Source organism: Hylobates moloch, unplaced genomic scaffold (genome assembly GCF_009828535.3).
Source record: "Hylobates moloch isolate HMO894 unplaced genomic scaffold, HMol_V3 SCAFFOLD_3, whole genome shotgun sequence".
In the NCBI taxonomy this organism is placed as follows: Eukaryota; Metazoa; Chordata; class Mammalia; order Primates; family Hylobatidae; genus Hylobates; species Hylobates moloch.
Genome location: NW_026652278.1, coordinates 48,116,684 through 48,135,731, shown reverse-complemented (window position 1 = coordinate 48,135,731; position 19,048 = coordinate 48,116,684). Strand labels below are relative to the sequence as shown.

General features: G+C 36.2%; 1 protein-coding gene across 3 annotated transcripts in view; it reads right to left on the bottom strand.

Moving 5' to 3' along the window:
- PRKG1 (protein kinase cGMP-dependent 1) overlaps window positions 1–19,048 on the bottom strand; it is a 1,338,496-nt gene that overhangs the window by 204,518 nt on the left and 1,114,930 nt on the right. For all 3 annotated transcript variants that reach the window (XM_058436250.1, XM_032137641.2, XM_058436251.1), the window contains 2 exons: window positions 15,688–15,765; window positions 7,718–7,812 (listed from right to left, as the gene is read on the bottom strand). In XM_058436250.1, coding sequence (XP_058292233.1) covers window positions 7,718–7,812; window positions 15,688–15,765 — 173 coding nt within the window. The remainder of the gene's footprint in view (window positions 1–7,717; window positions 7,813–15,687; window positions 15,766–19,048) is intronic.

Below are 19,048 nucleotides of genomic sequence, written 5' to 3'. Positions count from 1 at the left end.
CACCAAATGACACAGAGAAAGAAGATACAAATGTGAATAAGGACGTAAGGACATACGATGATGAGGTTAAGTCTAGGCCACTAAAAGTTACAAAATGAGAGAAGAGAGAAAGTGGGGGAAAGAATATATGCAGAAATAACGCTGAGAATTTTCCAGGATTGAAAAAAACTGCATTCTCAAAAGGAGATGCAGAGTCTTATTTATTCTTCATTTATTGATAAATATATCTGTACCTACATTAATTATATCAAAAATGCATAATGTCAAAGACAGAAACAGCTACCAGAGAGACAGTTTACCTATAAAGGAATGGTGATTTGACTGACTACAGAACATGAATGTCAGAAGACAATGTAATAACACTTCAAATGCTAAAGAAAAATGAAATTTGACCTAGATATTTACACCTAACCCAAAATTCACTCATGTGTAGGCAAGGGCAGAAAGGATAAACCAATCATCTCTTCAAAGAATAAATCTAAAAGAAATGAGGTGGGTTATAGAAGCAATAGTGGGCAAAAGAATTTGTAAATGAGTTGATAAATGTTAAATAATTAGGTTTTGGTTGTGTCTGAAAAAATACAGTAATAATAATGATTAATATTTGGGGACCAGTAGAAAACTACCTAGAAGATGGGTAGGAGTAATTAATTTGGAGTTTAATACACGTAATATTATATTATTATTCAAGAGAGGAATAGAGCTATTGATTAGTGTTACATGTTAAATATACATATTAAAATTTAAAGGTTAATCATTAAAAGAGTAGAAGAAGGTAAAACTTCTAAACGAAGGAATGACATAAGTGCAATGACTATGACAACAGAAGGAAAAGAAAAATATTATATATTGACCGAGAATGAAACAGAATAATATTTCACGTGTAAAATTTCAAATACAAATATGAATACATATATACACAATAAATTATAGACACATTTATGGACACATGAGCAATGAGGATGCATACAATAAGCTTCAGAATGGTGATATTAGGAAGGAGAGGAAGTATGCGGGTGGGATACAAAAGCAGCTGGAATAGTTTTTATAACATTTTACTTCTAAATAAATAAATAATAATCAAATTCAAATATGGAAAAATATTAAAATCCATATCCAGTACTTAATTTCTGTACTATAATTTTATTATCTTTTTTGTTTGTTTTTGAGATGGAGTCTCACTCAGGTGCACAGGCTGGAGGAGAGTGGTGTGATCTCATTCACTGCAACCTCTACCTCCTGGGTTCAAGCGATTCTCCTACTTCAGTCTCCCGAGTAGCTGGAATTACAGGCTTGTGCCATCACAACTGGATAATTTTTATATTTTTAGTAGAGACAGTGTTTCGTCATGTTGGCCAGGCTGGTCTCAAACTCCTGACCTCAAGTGGTTTGCCTGCCTCAGCCTACCAAAGTGCTGGGATTACAAGCATGAGCCACCATGCCCAGCAAAATTTTATTAATTTTTTAAAAGAAAAAAATATACATCAGAAGATAAAGAAGCAAGTTCAGAAATGTTAATTAACTTTTCCATGATCACAGGCTACGAGGTGAAAACAAACAAGGACATACAGATTTCTAATATTAATGTCTGTTCAACTGACTTTGGCTAATTCATTTCTGCATTAACATGAACAGGGCCTGGCATGTGGCACAGATACTCAGAATGAGAGGCAACAGCTGGGAAAGTTCTTGGAGGGAAGTTCCTTGCTGACAGTGGTTTGGTATTAAATGCCACCATTTAACAGGTAGCCTCAGGGCTGCAGTTGGCATTCAGGGGTCTGTTCCAGGGGGAAAGGGGCCAACTCTCAGAGAACCAGAAGCTATGACCTAAGGAAACTTAAAGATCATCTAGTTCAATTGGCTTAGTTTACAGGAGCTTAACTGGCTTGCTCAAAGTCAATCAATGAGTGGTTGACTCTAAATCTAATGCTATGTCAATTTTGCCAGTACACTAAACTTTATCAAGTGGTAGCAGAACATTGCTGGTATGATGATATGATGCAGATGATGATGTAGATAAAGATGATGGTGGTAGTGATGATGACAGCTCACTTTGGGGAAGCATTAAACTAAATTCTATGCACTCTCCCAAATTCTTTATAATTATCCTTTTGATTCCTCCTCCAATAACCCAAGTAGTTAGATATAATCATAATCCCCGTTTCAGATAAAAGAAATTCCTCTCTGTGACTAATCATTAATAAATGACAGAATAAGTTCCAAACCAGGCAATCTGACTCTGAACTGGATCTCTTAGCCATATGCTATGCTGAAGACTCAAATGTTAGGGGAAAGAAGGGAAGGTGGCCACTGGGAGCTTAATCCCATCCCTTTTGGGTACAACTTGGTCTACTATATTTCCTATTACTGGAGATGCAAAGTGAATATTCGGTTTAGAATTTGCCATCATCTGATGTTTATATGTATTCCATATGGTTTCAAGTCAAGTAGAGATCTTGAAGCAATGGTAAGTCAAAGTATAAATGGATTGACTTATGAGTTATTGAACTAAGCGTGAAGTGATTGCTCTTAAACACACCTTTAGTTTTCATATACATAAGGGAGTACTTCTGTAAAAAGTAAACATTTTACCCTCTCTTTGGTGTGTAGAAACACTTATCACAGCAAGAAAAGAAAAAAAAGATGCTTGAGCCAAACAATACTGCATAATTTGCTTTATGTCAACTAAAGTGAAAGTGACTCAAATTTTTCTAATAATAAGATGCTATTGGTTAAAGGATGTTAGTAATACAGTTTATAAGATGACTCAATTTATGACTCTACTATCTCCATCCAGCAAGAAAATAAATTTGTTACTTTTAGAGGCAGAACTATATAGTGGTCAGGAGGCTGAGTTATAGAGAAAGGGTATTGAGTTTACATTTCAGCAATGCCATTCAATTTTCTACTGTGTGCTTAATCAGTACTAGTATTTATGCACTCTCAAATTTAAAAGAATGGTTAAGCATATATTAATTTCACTCAATCTCCAACCAGCAACTTATCAATATTTAATTGCCTGCTGAACAACTTCAAGAGAATAAAACCAAAATTCCCAGTCACACAAATTATATTTGTGAGAAAAGCACAATCTGAAATTCTGTTCTGTACATATAGAGAATGCTGGCTATAAAATTTTTATCCCAAGTATAAAAACTATATAGTTTGTAAACAAGCATAGCTATTACCCAAAGGATATACACAGGTGCCCAAAAGATTTTATATATCAAAGTTATATCAATTTCTAAGTTATTTAGAAGGAAACAAGTGAAACAAATCAATTTGATTTGCAAAATGTTGGAATTTCTTGTGAAAAATATTGAAATGCAAACAAAAGATTAAAAAAACCTAGACACAGTGAAAAACAAGTTACAGACATAGGATATCAAAATGATAAAATGTCAAAAAATCAAAACAAGAAAATAATCAAGATGGGTTAATAGGCTTCCATCATTTGAAGCAAAGGACAGCTTTTAAAGAGGCATATCTGAGTGACAGAAATCACAAAATGGCATCCACACACCAAACAGTTTGCAGAAATGGTTTGTTGGTTTACAGAGCTTTTTTAAAAAATCAGATTACAAAATCACATTTCATATTTTTAAAATCTAGGTTTTTTTCTGCTTTTCTTAAAAAGCCAAGGTTACATTCTTACAGAGCAGCAGCAAGCTGGAGTTCAGTAATTTCTGTCCTCATCACATAAGGCTTTCCAGTTTGCCACCTGTTTTACTAGCCTATTGTAGTCATTTACATCGCTAGCCTGCCCCCCATGGTCAAGCGAGCTCATAACCCCTATCCACTGCCAGGCAAATTCAAGTCGTGAATGTGATCAATGGCAGAAGGGACTTTAAGATTGGACACCATTCGAGAGGTTCATTTGTAAATCTATTCATTCATTCACTCATTCATTTGTTCAAAAAATATGTGGGTATTTGATAAGTGCCAGACTCTGGGTTCAAATAATAATATAAATATTTGGGACTTCTTTTCATTGAGGTATTATGCAATCACACATCTGGAGGAGCTTACCAAGGTGTATGAAATACAGTTGAGGACATAATATTAGCAAATTTTAGGAAATGAAATAAATTCTAAAGAGTGCCAATAATTTAAATGGTCCCAAAGTGTGGAGAATTTAAAGAAAGAAGGGGTGGTCAACAATGTAAAATCATGGCTGAGAAGTGAAGTCAAATGAAGAAAAAAATAAAAAGACCATTTCATGAGGTAACTAGCAAATCTCTGGTGACATTTAAGAGAGCACTTAGAGTAGACTAATAAAACCAGGTTCCATAGCGAGAAAGTGAGAATAAGAGCGTACGAAAGAGATGTGAGTGAAATGGGGGTAAGGGGTGGATGTGAAGAGAAAGGGTGGGGCCTTATTTTCTGGCATTCTACTTGTGACCTCAGTGTTTGTAAATATTTCTGGTTCTTTGGTTCTGTTGGAAATAACACTGTTTTCCACAGAGGTATTTAATCTTGGACCAATGAAATCAGGTAGCGTCTTTCTAAAAAATGCCACCTGATTTCTATAAAATGTCACATTTAATAATCAAAGGAAAGCAAGATTAAGATACAGATGATACATTTATACTAGAAAGGTAATGTTTATTTCACTCTTCTGTATATCTACACCAAACATACTATGTTTTCCAACTTTGACATTGAAAAAAATCTAATGGCAACTACATGTTCATCAGATAAGGATAAAATGAACTCAGTAGGAGAAAAAAGGAAAGTTGAGTGTAGTTACTTCTGAATTTTCATAAGGTAATATAGCCTAAGTAAGATGATTTATCAGAATATCTTTATCTCACTTATTAAGCTGTGAAATAGTCAGAAAGAAAATAAAACCTGTCATCTGATTGTGGCTTAAAAAACAATAACTTCCTAAATTACTTCTTAGAAGTACTTTGAAGCAAAACGCTCATAATGTAATTTTTTAAATGAAGGCACAATTTGAAATGAAAACAAAACTGACTGTTCCCATATGCTAGGAGTAAATTATGTCCTATTGCTGTCCCTCCCTAGGAGACACTCCTGCACCCGAAATTTGATAGAAAAATAAATGTTCATCGGTTGTTGCTTATTCAAGTAGTGTATATACATACAGCACTGAATGTTGAAAAGGCTTATCTATATTTAATGATAACTGAGATATACTGCTTATTGGAAAATGAGAGTAGGATACCCAAATATGTTTATCATGCATTCTGTAAAATGCATGGTAAAAAGTTAACTCAGTTTTTCCTCCATAATACATGAGAAGAACCCCCAAGTGCTTGCTTCTTGATGTCTTAGTTTAAAAATAGAGTATCAATCTCACAGAAGTACACCTCTACTAGTCTAGCCTTCACGGCCTATCCCATAGTCAATCCAGATGTACATTACCTCCACCTACTCTTCTATCTCTACCACCATAAGAGTGATGACAATTACAACCTACAAGTGAACGCTGGAAATGCTTCACTGCCTTCTGATCATTGTGATGGCAGTGGCAGGCCACCTGGAGCTGCTGCTGTCATCACACTGGCTGCAGCAGGGAGGTATGGCCAGGTCTGCACACCTGTGGAGCCAGCAGGAGCCGGGACAGGTGGGACCCCCACCCCTTCTGAGTTGGGATGGGAGCTCCCTGGGTACCACTGCAGCTGCCTAAGCCACGACTATGGGCCCAGGCATCCCTGTGCTCCTGGGGCTGGGAGCAAGCAGGAACCCTGTCTTCCAGGGCAGAGCTACAGCCACCCAAGTCGTGGGCAGGCAGGGGGAAGCAGGAGCCCTTTTCTCCTGGGTGCAGCTACAGCTGCCCGAAGTCATGACCATGGACCCGGGCCTCCCCTGAGCTTTTGGAGGACTAGGAGCTGACAAGATCCCTGCTCTTTGGAGGCAGCTAGACCCAGGGATTTCTGTACTCTTAGGGGTCTGGGAAGGGCCCCCTGGCCCTCACAGGATCAGAAGTGCCTGCTCCCACTGCCTGGCTTCTCTCTGTTTTTGGCGCCTATTCTGATTTTCGAGGAAAGTTGGGACTGAGCCCAGGCGCTGTCACAGCCCGGCCGGGTGTGCACATGCTCAGGGCAGTGCTGACATGCCAGTCCCCTGCCAACTCACCCCCCTCTGGGCTTTGGGTGCCAATGAGCATAGGAGGGAATCCAATGGTGGGCTGAGGGCAGCTTGGTGCTGGCCTGCAGGTGCCCCTGGCTACAGCCTGGGTGCCATGAATGGCAGCAGGAGGCAGGCAGGTTTCTGGGCAGAAGGGGGGTGGATCTCCATTAAGGCCTCACCTTCAGACCAGGGAGGGCCTGAAGGCTGGAGGCCAGGCTGCCAGTCCCATGGACCAGAGTGGGAACTTGCAGTGCCTTTTCTGGACCCGCCTATTGCTGCTCATGAACCAATCAGCATGTACTTCCGCCCCTCTGAGGCCCATAAAAGCCCCAGGCTTAACCAGAGCAGAGCAGATACTGGGATGACCAGCTGCAGAGAGGAGCTACCCACTCTAGGGCCTCCTCTCTGCTGACAGCTGCAGATGATGGGACGACCAGCTGCAGAGAGGAGCTACCCTCTCTGTTGAGAACTGAACACTCATTGGGACGACCTGCCTATAGAGAGAAGCTACCCACTCTGCTAAGAGCTGAACACTCACTGGGACACCTTGGCTATGGAGAGGGGCTGCCCACTGCAGGTTTTCTCTGAGCTATTCTAGTGTTCACTAAAGCTCCTCTTTGTCTTGTTCAACCTCCACTTGTCTGTGTACCACATTCTTCCTGGTCACGAGTCAAGAAATTGGGAACCACTGAATGGTGAGGCTAAAAGAGTTGTAATACAAACAGGGCTGAAACGTGTCCCTTGCTTGCCACATTGCAGATGAAGACAAGGAGAGAAGAGCTGTAGCCTTTTGGGGGGCCCAGACCTGGGAGCTCCCCGAGTCGGGGCTGTGACTCCCGCTTTGGGGCTATGCAGTTCCTGGTGTCTCTAAGCTTCCAGGCACGACCACATTCCCTGGTGCCAGCCAGGGAAGCTGCTTGTGGTGTGCCTGGTCCGGCCACAGCCTTACAAAGAGCCCATGCCAGCACCTGGAGCTGCCCACCTCACGGCAGCAGCCAGCTTGTTTGCCTGTGCAGTGGCCGGACCCCATGCTTGCTCACATGCCCCTTGCCACTTCACGCCTGACTTGCAGTCTCCCTTGAAGGTTTGAGAACCAGGTCGGTAGTGTGAACTGAGTACAACCTGCCAGGCCAAGTGGGCATAATGAGCCCAGTGGGCCCGAGCAAAACTCGGGCAAAGGCGCCACCAGCCACAGGTTTCCAGCCAGGAAATTGACACCCCAAAGATCCCGTAACAATTGTTTGTACAAACAGGTTTAGGGATTTCCAAAATTTCAACCAACCATCTTAATGATTCTGAGTAAAATTATTGCACAAAGTTTAGCACAGAATTCTTCTCTTTGAAGTTGTTATAGAGATTGCAATTAAGGACACAAACCTGAAAATGTTTCCAATTAATGTAACACTGATTTATTAGAAATTAAGGAATTTATTCCACAACCTATTCAAACAGATTCCAAGTCCAGCTGAAAATAAATAAAAATTTATTTATCATCAAGGGTCCATATTTGATACTGGGATAAGCACTAAATAAAAAGCCTATTGTGCTAGGAGCTCAAAATTTCAGACAGAAATTTATGTAGCACTCAAACAAAAACCTGTATAACATGTGATCTACTTACCCCTGCAAGGCTTTCTCTCCAAACCAGTCTCCTTTTCCTAAAGTTCTAAGAAAGACTGGGTCTTCACTTGGTGAGTCTTCACGAGTGACATTTACCTGCAAAGAGAAACAATGAAAGTTTAAATCCACTGCTTACCCACAATGGACAAAGCAACACTAATTAATGAAGTTAATTCCATTTCTTGTTTCTTTTCTTAATTTATTTTTATAAAGAAAAAGCATTTAAATTACCACTAAAAGGACCAAAGAACAATATCATAAATTCCCAGGAAAACCACAAGAGCTTACCTCCAAATATTTTGTTATCCTTTCAAGTTATTTTAAAGAAATAATGCATTACTAGTAAATTTGATCTAATTCCTCATCTCCATTCTAATTTTCCTGCCTTTATGAAGCAATCACTATAATGAACTTGGTGAGCATTCTGTCCATTTTTTTATGTGTTTATGTATATGTATTTTTAAAATATGTTAATAACATAAGTAGTATTCATCATTCTGCAACTTACTTTTTTCTCTTAAGATGGTTTTAATTATTCCATGCTCTTAGGTATAAATCTATTTCATTTATTTTAATGTATGAGTTTTATTTCTTTATGTAAATATATTTACTTACCTATATCTTATAAATTGGCAATTATATTGTTTCAATTTTTTTTTCTTTCTTTCTTTCTTGCTGCTGAAATGAACATCCTTCTAAATGCCTCCACATGCGTATCCTAGTTTCTCTAGGATAAGCCTATCCCTTTCCCTGAGAAGAATCCAGCTTCTATCTGAAGACACACCACATTTTCATAAAGATTTCTTGCGTGGCTGTAACTGACTATATCCCTCATAATCCACATGCTTCATTTGGTAGGATTTCTATTTCTAAAGATAGATAAATTACATATAGGCCCTTCTTTACTATAATAAATAAAGTGCCCTTAAAAGAAAGTTGTATTTCTTTGGCATTCTCCACAAATTATAATAAGCACACAATAAATACTTGTAAATTGTTTTAACAGAATGTGTCATTACTAACAAGATAGATAGCCTAGAACACACAAGACTTGTGACTTAACAGAAGGCAAGTGATAATGTTTTTTGTTGCTTGAATGAAAACAAAAATAGAGTAACTTGTACCTTTGTGTTAATTCACTTCTCCCTCAAGCTCTATTAACATTCATAAAACTGTCTATGTGTCATCCAGAAAGGTTAAATAGTTAAAATTCACTACCTGGAAAATGTGATGAAGTAAAAAAACTAATTTCTTGAGACAGTGCTCAACACTTAAACACATTTAATAATACTATGCTTCAGGTTTCTGAATCTAGAGATTAGATGTCAAAGACCAGAATTTTTATAAGTATTAAGAAGGTCTGTGTAAGGTGGAGGAAATTCAATTATTATTCTCCACTGATCCATTTGATTACTCCTCCACACAGTGTTTCAAAGCCATGGAAATTCAGTTTTTAACACTTTTACTTACCACTAAGCTGTATCACAGAGACACTAATTTGTATGCTGACGAGGCTTTTATAGATGTGGAATCTTCAGTAGGGAGTCTGATCTAAAATAAAGGTTACTGGGCCCTTATCCTTGAGGTTTTGATTCACCCATGTTCATATAAAAGCTAAGATTTATTTTCTTTGTTTAAACAGTATTCCATTATATGAATATTATGCAATTTACTAATTCTGTAGATATAAATGTGGGTTGCTTCCAGTTTTATTTTTGTTATACTTTGTTTTTATGGTGCTATTAACTGTGTTACTGTGAACATTCTTATACATGTGTTCTAGTGTCCATGGGTAAGAGTTCACTAGGGCCAATGTTTATGAATAAAGAACAAGGTTATTAAGTATATGCATCTCCATTTTACTAGGTATTAACTCACTCTTGGTACAATCTTACATACCTACCATCAATGGGTGAAAATGCATATTATATTATGTTATATTGTTATCAATACTTAATATTGTCAGACTTTGATTTTTTTCCAGAAAGGTAGGTATTAGATGGCATTTCCCTTATTATTAATAGAGGTGGGAGATTTTATCATCTTATTTTTTGAGCCACTTGTGCTTCTTTTGATTATGTGCCTGATCATGCTTTTTGCCTATTTTTCTATTGGACTGATTATTTTTGTTGTTCATTCACAAGACTATGGTTTGTCTAAACCATCTTTATGGTGTCTTGTTGAACACATGTATTAATTTTAAGGTAATTACACTTAATCATGTTATATTTTATCATTTGCATTTTAAAATAGCTTATTCAAGAAATGCTTTCTTATCCCAAGATAATGGAAGTATTATCCCAATTATCTTTTAATTTTTTCCTAAATTTTCTTTTCACATTTACATCTGAAACTGGCATTATGTATGGTGTGAGCTAGGGATCCAATTTTATTTATGTCCCTATGCATAACCAATTGTTGTGATATCTGTAGTGTCCATGCCATCCTAAATCAAGTTTCCATATTACCATGGATCTTTATCTGGGTTCACCATTCTTACACTGACATATTTGTCTGGTTTTCAGTCAAATTAAGTCCACATTTTTTTTCCATTACCTGAATGTTATAATAGGTCTTGATATCTACTATAGTAACTCCCAATATGTTTCTCTTTCTTTTGGATGTTCTGCCATGTTGGTATTTTGCTCTTCATTATAATATTTTAGATAAAATTTTCTTCTTAAAAGACTTAAACATTTTCTTGTTATAGATATGCCTACATACTTGATTTTTGAAATGGTATTTTAAAAACATATTTTAGTTACACATTACAGTATTTAGAAATGTACTTGAATTTTTAAGTTATCATATAGTAACATTTACTTCTATCATATAGTAAAATTTACTTCTTTTTTGGAATATGGTTGTATGAACTTAAACACATGGATAGCTTTGTCTAATTCCCAGAACAATTAGATACAGAACAATTTCATCACCTCCAGAAACTCTTTCATGCTATGTATTTATAGTCATACCCTTCTCATTCCTCACCCCTATAGTCTGTTCTGCATCAAACTAATTTTATCTTTTTGAGAATGCCATATAAATGAAATAATACAATATTTAACTTTTTCAGACCTTTATTTTTCTTACTCAGCATTAGACCTTTAAGATTCATTGAAGTTGTTGCAAGATTCAATAGTTTATGTTTTTTATTGCTGACTAATATTTCATTGAATGACTATAACACAATTTGTTTATTTCTTGTTTTGGCAATTATGAATAGAGATGCTACAAACACTGATGCAGAGTTTTTTGTGTGAGCTATATTTTCATTTCTATAGAATAAATATCACAAAGAGTAATTGCTGTGTCATACGGTAAATGTTTATTTAACTTTATGAGAAACTGCAAATTGTTTTCCAGAATGGCTTTACCATTTTGCATTCCCAGGAGCAGTGATTGAGAATACCAGTTGCTCTGCATCCTCACTAGCACTTGATATTGTTAATTTTTGTTTTTAGATTTAGCCATTCCATTAAGTATGCAGTAGTATCTCAGAATTTCAATATGCACTTTTCTAATGACTAATCATTATGAACACCTCTTCATGTGCATATTTGCCATTTGTGAATCTTCTTTGCTGATGTGCTCAAGTCATTCATTCATTCATTTTTTTTTTTAAAGTGGGTACTTTGGTGTTTTTTGTTGATTTTGAGGTTTTTTTTTATAGGATCAATAAAGGATAGGATCAATATAAGCCCCTTACCAGACGTGTACTTTTCAAATAATTTTCCCTGTTAGTAATTTGTCTTTCCATTCTCTGAACAGTGTTTTTCACAGAACAAAAGTTTCTAAATTTGATAAAGCCCAATTTATCATTTTTCTTTATGGATTGTGCTGGTGGTGTCATGCCTAGGAACTCTTCCTATCTAATAGCAAGTCATACATTTCTCTTGAAAGTTTTATAGCTTTATGTTTTACTTTTAAATCTATTACCAATTTTCATTTAATTTTTATATAAAGTATAAAGTCCAGGTCAAGGTTCCCCTGTTTTGGTCCATGGATTACCAACAGTTCCATCACCATTTGTTGAAAAGACTTTCCTTTTGTTGTCAGTTACTTTCATTTATTGATTGCTCTGTTTCTCACCTTAAGTATGTTAACTGTAGGCATGTTGTAGATACCACTTATCAGGGCAAGAACGTTCTCTTATATTCTCAGTTTGCTGAGAATTTTTATTATGAATGGATGTTAGACTTGTCACACCCTTTCACTGCATCATTTGGCATGATAATGTGATTTTTTTTATTTAGACTGTTAATATGGTACAATATGTTGAATGATATGGCTTTTTCAATATTCATTTATAATAAAATATCCAGTTCTATAATGTCCAATACAGCCACTACTAGTAGCTATTGCAATGTGGCTACTACTACTGAGAAATTAACATTTAAGTTAAGTTAGATAATTTTAGTTTAGATAGCAACTGTGAATAATAGCTATTATTTTGGGTTGTATAGAGATATAGAACGGTTCCATAAATAAAGAAAAATATACTGAAAAATGCTGATTTTGCTAAACTCTTGTTAATTTTAATAATATATATGTCTACATAAAATCCTAAAAGAAACTAAAAACATATCATGTATAAATAATTACTGTTTCTCTTTTTCCAAATATTAATTATTTTTCTTAACTTACTGTAGTATTTGGGATGTCTAGTACCACACTAAACAAAATTGGTAATAATGCATATCTTTATCTTGTTCTTGATATTAAAAAAATGTTCCTCAGAGGTTTCACCATAATGAAATATATGTATACATATGCAAATAAAATTTCCATAACAGAACACTTTTTATATTAAAAAACACTGAGCATTGTGTTAAGGCAACATGTTTACTTGGCATGTTTAAATACTTGTTAATTTTATGAAGCAAAGCCATGTGATTTTAAATGCCATTTGATAGACAAGAATTTTTGAATCACATTTTTTTCTAATGATGGGATACAAGGTATGTTGAATGGAATCAGAAAAATCAAAATGCATTTGAGCTATTATTAGAACTCGGCAACTTTGCTTACCCATCCTGTTCAATTTTGGTTTGATTTATTTATAAAGAGATAGTTCATTTTGTGATGTGACACAACTGCAGGGACATATGGAGGAACCTTTGGTGCTTTATAGTTCACTGTTGGAGAAGCAAGTCACATTTCCAGGCAACTGGAATGGAGTGATTGAAGTATAGAGAACTAACTGAGTTTCTACTTGAGGCAGCACCAGGTATTTTAGCCATCATCACTATCATCACTGCAAGCATTCTGCCTCAGGTTTTAGAAAAATCAGATTGCACAGGCTTAATGGGGGAAAAACAAGTACTGCAAAGCTTATTTTATAATGCTTCTCTCTTTGTGTGAATGTGCTTAATGGAAGAATAAAAATTGTTTTACACTTAAATAAGTGGAACTGAACAAGGGGAATTCCATTTGTAGCTTGGCAGCCCCTGTTGTGTCTCTCTATCTCACAGCATTTTCTAAGAAAAAGCCAGTTTGGTGGTAGCAAGAAACAGATCTTGGCCAAGGTTATCCTTTATACATTTTTTAAATGCATGCGAAAACAAGTTGACATCTACACACCTAAAACAAAACATATAACATATAATTGTAGAAAATTCCAGTTCTACAACTTATTTGCCTGCTCAACTGAGTCTACTCTCTTATTATTCACCTGTCTTTCCTGCTCTTTGCCATTAAGTATGCTGACCTCACCTTCTGCTTCTTAAGACTTAATATATTCTAATTATTGTATATGGTGACATATTCTTAATGATTTTAATATGTTAGAATTAGAACTAATATAATTAATATTGTTAGTATATTAGTATTAGAATGAATAAAATTAATACAATTATTATGTAATTTATATAACTAAGAATCATAGCAGCTAACTTGTGTGACCTAAAAAAGTAAGTTAGTAGAAATTTATGTCTGGTTTAAAGTAAAAGATCTTGAATGTGTCGAGAGTCTAATATATTAGTATTACTTCCCTCCCAGAATCCCCAGAGTGCTCTGAAATATTGCCAAGGGAATTGGTTCCTGTGGTGTAACTTCTACACTGTTTTTCTACTTATACTTATTACGAAACTTGTAAAAAGGCATGACTAATGCACCTGTCTTCAGCTGAAACTGGTTACAAAGCACTACTTTTAGGCAGTAAAATTTGCACTAACAGGGTGGTAACAAAAGACTGTCAGAAATCCATCTCAAAGTATAAACACATCATTGCATCATAGCGAAGAATTAGCAATGTAGTAAAGAAAAAACAAATCTAGAATGTCAGGACAAATTCCCTGTGCAACTTTTCGAATAATTTACATCCATGGTGATTTTCAGTTTACCCTGATTCTTTAGTCAATCTAAACAATAAGACAATAAATGATAAGCTCTAACAATCTATCACATAAACTACAAAATATTAAAATTTTCTTATCTTCTAACATTGGGAAATACAAGATATAATTTTAACTATAACCGTGGTCAGACATGTCATTTCATGATACCTTTTAAGAAGTCAGCCTTGAGTTCTACTTCTATCCCAGGCATTCAGAGATCAGTCAAAAGAATAGGAACAATAAAAATATAAATATTGTTTTCTTCATTTTTGTGTGACATGCCACTGGTGTAAATATTGACATATGCATACACTTGATCCAAAAGTAGTCCAAGGAGAATTATCTAAATTGTGATTCAACAATACTTATAATCTTCCACTGCATTCTATTCACTGTAGCTCTGTAAATCTCTCTATATATGAGCTATAAGTTACAGTCAGTCATTTTGTTAAATTAGAGGAAATAAATATGCTTCATTTATAAAGTGATAATTACAAAAATGGAAACTGGCATATCACTTCCTTTCTATTCGCATTTCCTTCTCCATCTCTTTCTATACTTAGTACATACAGAAATATGAATTCCTTGTAATGATACATAATAAAGAAACATAAGTTTAAATCATAGGTTATCATGTAATGACATAAACACAAAAATGATTATAGCTTTACTGTGGAAATAAATTTAAGGTATTTTAGTAATATAATAGTATAGCATTAATCTAAAAGAAATTCTTTTTTCCAATTCACTCAATTTCTTAGTTTTAAGATATAAATAAATTCATATTGTTGAAAAATTAAGTTTTAGAAATAAAGTATGATTTTTCATTCATAACCCTTGTCTACCCCATTTTTACCCCTTCCTTTATAATTTATCACTTTTAGTAGTTTTTAGTATCAATATTTCTTTATGAAAATAACAAAACATTAATGTATATCTATCCTTATCATCCTCAGAGTATTCAGCAACTTGCCTAAGGGTATTAAAATGACTAAGTTTCATAACAGGATTAAAATTTAGGCCATCTGATTTCAAAGCCCAGATGTTTCATTATAGCAATGTTACTGCTTCTAATGATGAGATGAATTTTGTAAGTGACCTAAGTACTTTCTTTCTCTTTTTTTGGAGGCAAAGTCTTGCTCTGTTACCCAGGCTGAAGTGCAGTGGCACCATCTTGGCTCACTGCAACCTCTGCCTCCTGGGCTCAAGCAATCCTCCTGTCTCAGCCTCTGAAGTAGCTGGGATGACAGGCATGCACCAACATGCCCAGCTAATTTTTTCTATTTTTTGTATAGATAAGGTTTTGGCATGTTGCCCAAGCTGGTCTTGAACTCCTTAGCTTGAGTGATCCACCTGCCTTGGCCTCCCAAAGTGCTGAGGTTATAGGCATGAGCCACCGCATCCAGCCGGTATTTTCTTTTTTATTATATTATTTTAATTATGGAGATCTTTCTATTCACACAAATATATCAGTGTCATCTAATATTATGATTATTAGCAAGTAGGCTACTTACTGGTCTTCAAAAATGGAACAAACTCATGTAGCACAAGACTCTGCATGTGTTCCTACTGGAGTTACTAACCAACCCCAGGCTCCCCTAGTGCATCACTGTCTTGTGCCACCAAAGCTTACCGTTCCTTTGCTGATGATAAAGAAGGTGTCCCCTCTTGCACCTTGCCTGATAATATATTCTCCATTTTCATAGTGGGTCTGAAAAGTAGAAACAATAAGAAAAAAAATAAGCAAGGAGTAAGCTACCAAACAGCTCAGCCTCTTCAAATATCAACCCCCAGGGATACATTCATCCTAATGGAATTTTATCCAAGCCTAGAACCATCAAGATTTAATAATGAATATTAGTCAATGTATGCAATAATTACAAAGATATCATTTCTATAATGCTCATTTTCAAGACTGCTTTTAATGTTATTTTCCTAGGTGATTATATCATCTTTAAATTCATTCAATTGTTTGATGAAAATATTCTTTTCTCCCATCAACTGGGCATGAAACAAAATAGCAGAGCTCCTAATAATATAGAACTACTCATTCTATATTATTTTATTTGTCATTCTCATTTAGTTTTATATTCTCATAATTAGAGCCTTTTTTTCCTAAGAAATTGTTACAGCATGTAAAAATCTTCATTTGAAACCAGGTTGATTTTTATTGTGGGTTAGATGACCCTAGTTACTTTTTAAGACACCACTTCATGCTTTAGTGTTCTTGCTTCAGCAGTTTAGATTTGGCCCTGTCAAATGGAATGCCTTAATTTTATGGACTGAATTCTGGTCCAGCATCCGTGAGCTTATAAACTATCAAACGAGGAGTGAGGTAAGGCCGCAAAAGGATTATCACAGTCAGTATGTCAGTATTCTGACACAGACACCACAACTAGGTCTGTTTCCAGGGTGAAGATTACTTCTGCAATGAACAAAAGTAATTTCAATAAGGAGAGGTCAGAGAAAGTATACTGCTGGGTCAAGCGGTCTAACAGAAAAATGACAACTGTGCCATCTGGCCCTATCCTTCTCTGCAGCATAGCAGAGAAGCTATATTTTTGGGAAATAAAACATTATTTTGCACACTCCTAACAAAACAGAATTCATGGTTTACATGCAATATCCATTAGGCTGATGGTTGTTATTTGTCCTTATGCTTCAATACAGTTTTTCTTAACATATAAAGTGCTAAGATTGCCTTAAAATTGCCTTTCATTAATACTTGACATTGAAAAGAGCCATTATTTTCTTAGTGTATCTAGAAAGTTAACATACTACCCAATTTGCTAATTTTTATTTTATTTTATTTATTTATTTATTTATTTATTTTTTAGACGGAGTCTCGCTGTCGACAGCCCAGGCTGGAGTGTAGTGGCGCAATCTCGGCTCACTGCAAGCTCCGCCTCCTGGGTTCACGCCATTCTCCTGCCTTAGCCTCTCCGAGTAGCTGGGACTACAGGCGCCCGCCACCACGCCCGGCTAATTTTTTTTGTATTTTTAGTAGAGACGGGGTTTCACTGTGGTCTCGATCTCCTGACCTCGTGATCCGCCCGCCTCGGCCTCCCAAAGTGCTGGGATTACAAGCGTGAGCCACCGCGCCTGGCCTCAATTTTCTAATTTTTTTACTCAAAAGTAATTCAGTTTTCTAGGAACAAGATTTTTAAATAAAAAAGGTATTCCTTATTCCTTTCCCTCAATTTCAACCACCAGATGATATATACAGTCTGATATGTATATTTCAAGACTTTTTTTCCATGCTTTTAACCAACACCATCCCATGCTGCACACACACATGCATACAAATAATTATTTCTAAATAAAAATAATAATATAGAATGCACATTCTTCAACTGATTTATTTCATTTAACAAGATATCTATGCTGCGCTAAAATGGAAAGAACTTTACAACATGCAGATCTGAAAAACAAAATGGCAGTATTCCACTTTCATGTATTCATTTAACAAACACCTTTTTGAGACAGGGTCTCATTCTGTTGCTCATTCTGTTGCAGAGGCCCGATCATGGCTCATTGCAGCCTTGACCTTCTAGGCTCAAATGATCCTCTCACCTCAAATCTCATCTTAAATTGTAGCTTTCATAATTCCCACAGGTTGTAGGAGGGACCTGGTGGGAGATAATTGAATCATGAGAGCCGTTTCTTCCATACTGTTCTTGTGGTAGTAAATAAGTCTCATGAGACCTGATGATTTTATAAGGGGTTTCCTCTTTTGCTTGGCTCTCATTCTCTCTTGTCTGCCACCATGTAAGAGTGCCTTTTGCCTTCTGCCATGATTGTGAGGCCTCCCCAGCCATGTGGAATTGTGAGTCCATTAAACCTTTTTCTTTCGAAGTTACCCAGTCTTAGGTATGTCTTTACCAGCAGTATGAGAATGGACTAATACAGCCTTAGAAGTAACTGGGACCACAGATGTACACTACCATGCCCAGTTAATTTTTTTTTTTTTTGTAGAGATAGGTTTTCCCTATATGTTGCCCAGGCTGGTCTCAAACTCCTGGGCTCAAGTGATCCTCCCACCTTGGCCGCCCCAAGTGTTAGGATTATAGGCATGAGCCAGGGTGCTTTTCCAGCAAACATTTCTGAGGGCCTCAAAGTCAGGCCTTTTTATAGGCATTGATAATACAAAGATGAGTAGGGTAAAATCTCATAATAGCACCATCCACTGGAAATGTTCTATAACTGTATTGTCCAATATGGTAACCACAAGACATATGGGGCTACTGAGCATTTGAAATATGACCAGTGTGACTGAGAAACTGAATTTTTAAATTTATTTAATTTTAATAAATTAAGGTATAAATAGTCACACATAGTAGATACCGTATTGGGTAGCAAAGGTAGTAGCAGAGTTACAGTTGTAGCTTTGGGGCAAGGGGTAGAGGAGAACATCTTTCCCACTCTTGATACTTCCTTCCAAGTGAATGAAACTCAATTAGTAAAACTAAGTACCTTTCTCTTCCCCTTTCCTCACTCTGCACCAACAGAGGTGGCATGACTCATCTGATTGATAAACTTGGAAGTAAACAGCTATGTATGCTCATCTCAACTTCTCATCTTTTCCTCATGGAAGGGAGCTTCCCACAAAGGGCTGGCATTGCTGCTTCTCCAGGGAAATGCTCTTCTCTCCACAATAGTGAAGTTTGCCCCTGTCTGAGCTTCTGTGACAGGGCAGGTAATTCCGCCCAATGATAGGGTTCAATTTGGGAAGACTAGCTGGCTGTCATACCTAAGGTACATCCTGTAACCCAGATTTTATTAGTAATAATGGTAATGTTTTGCCTCCATTTATCCTACTCTTTGTCTTGTTTCTCACTTGGTTCCTAATTCAAGATCACTCAACAATGCCAAAATAATCCAGTATGCAAAATGCTTTCCTGTATATAAGTACAGAGTTATATGTGTGAGAGCACAGTCTGGGAGACATGTGACTTCCCAAGAGCTTCTCCATGGAGGATTCTTGAGCCCCAACA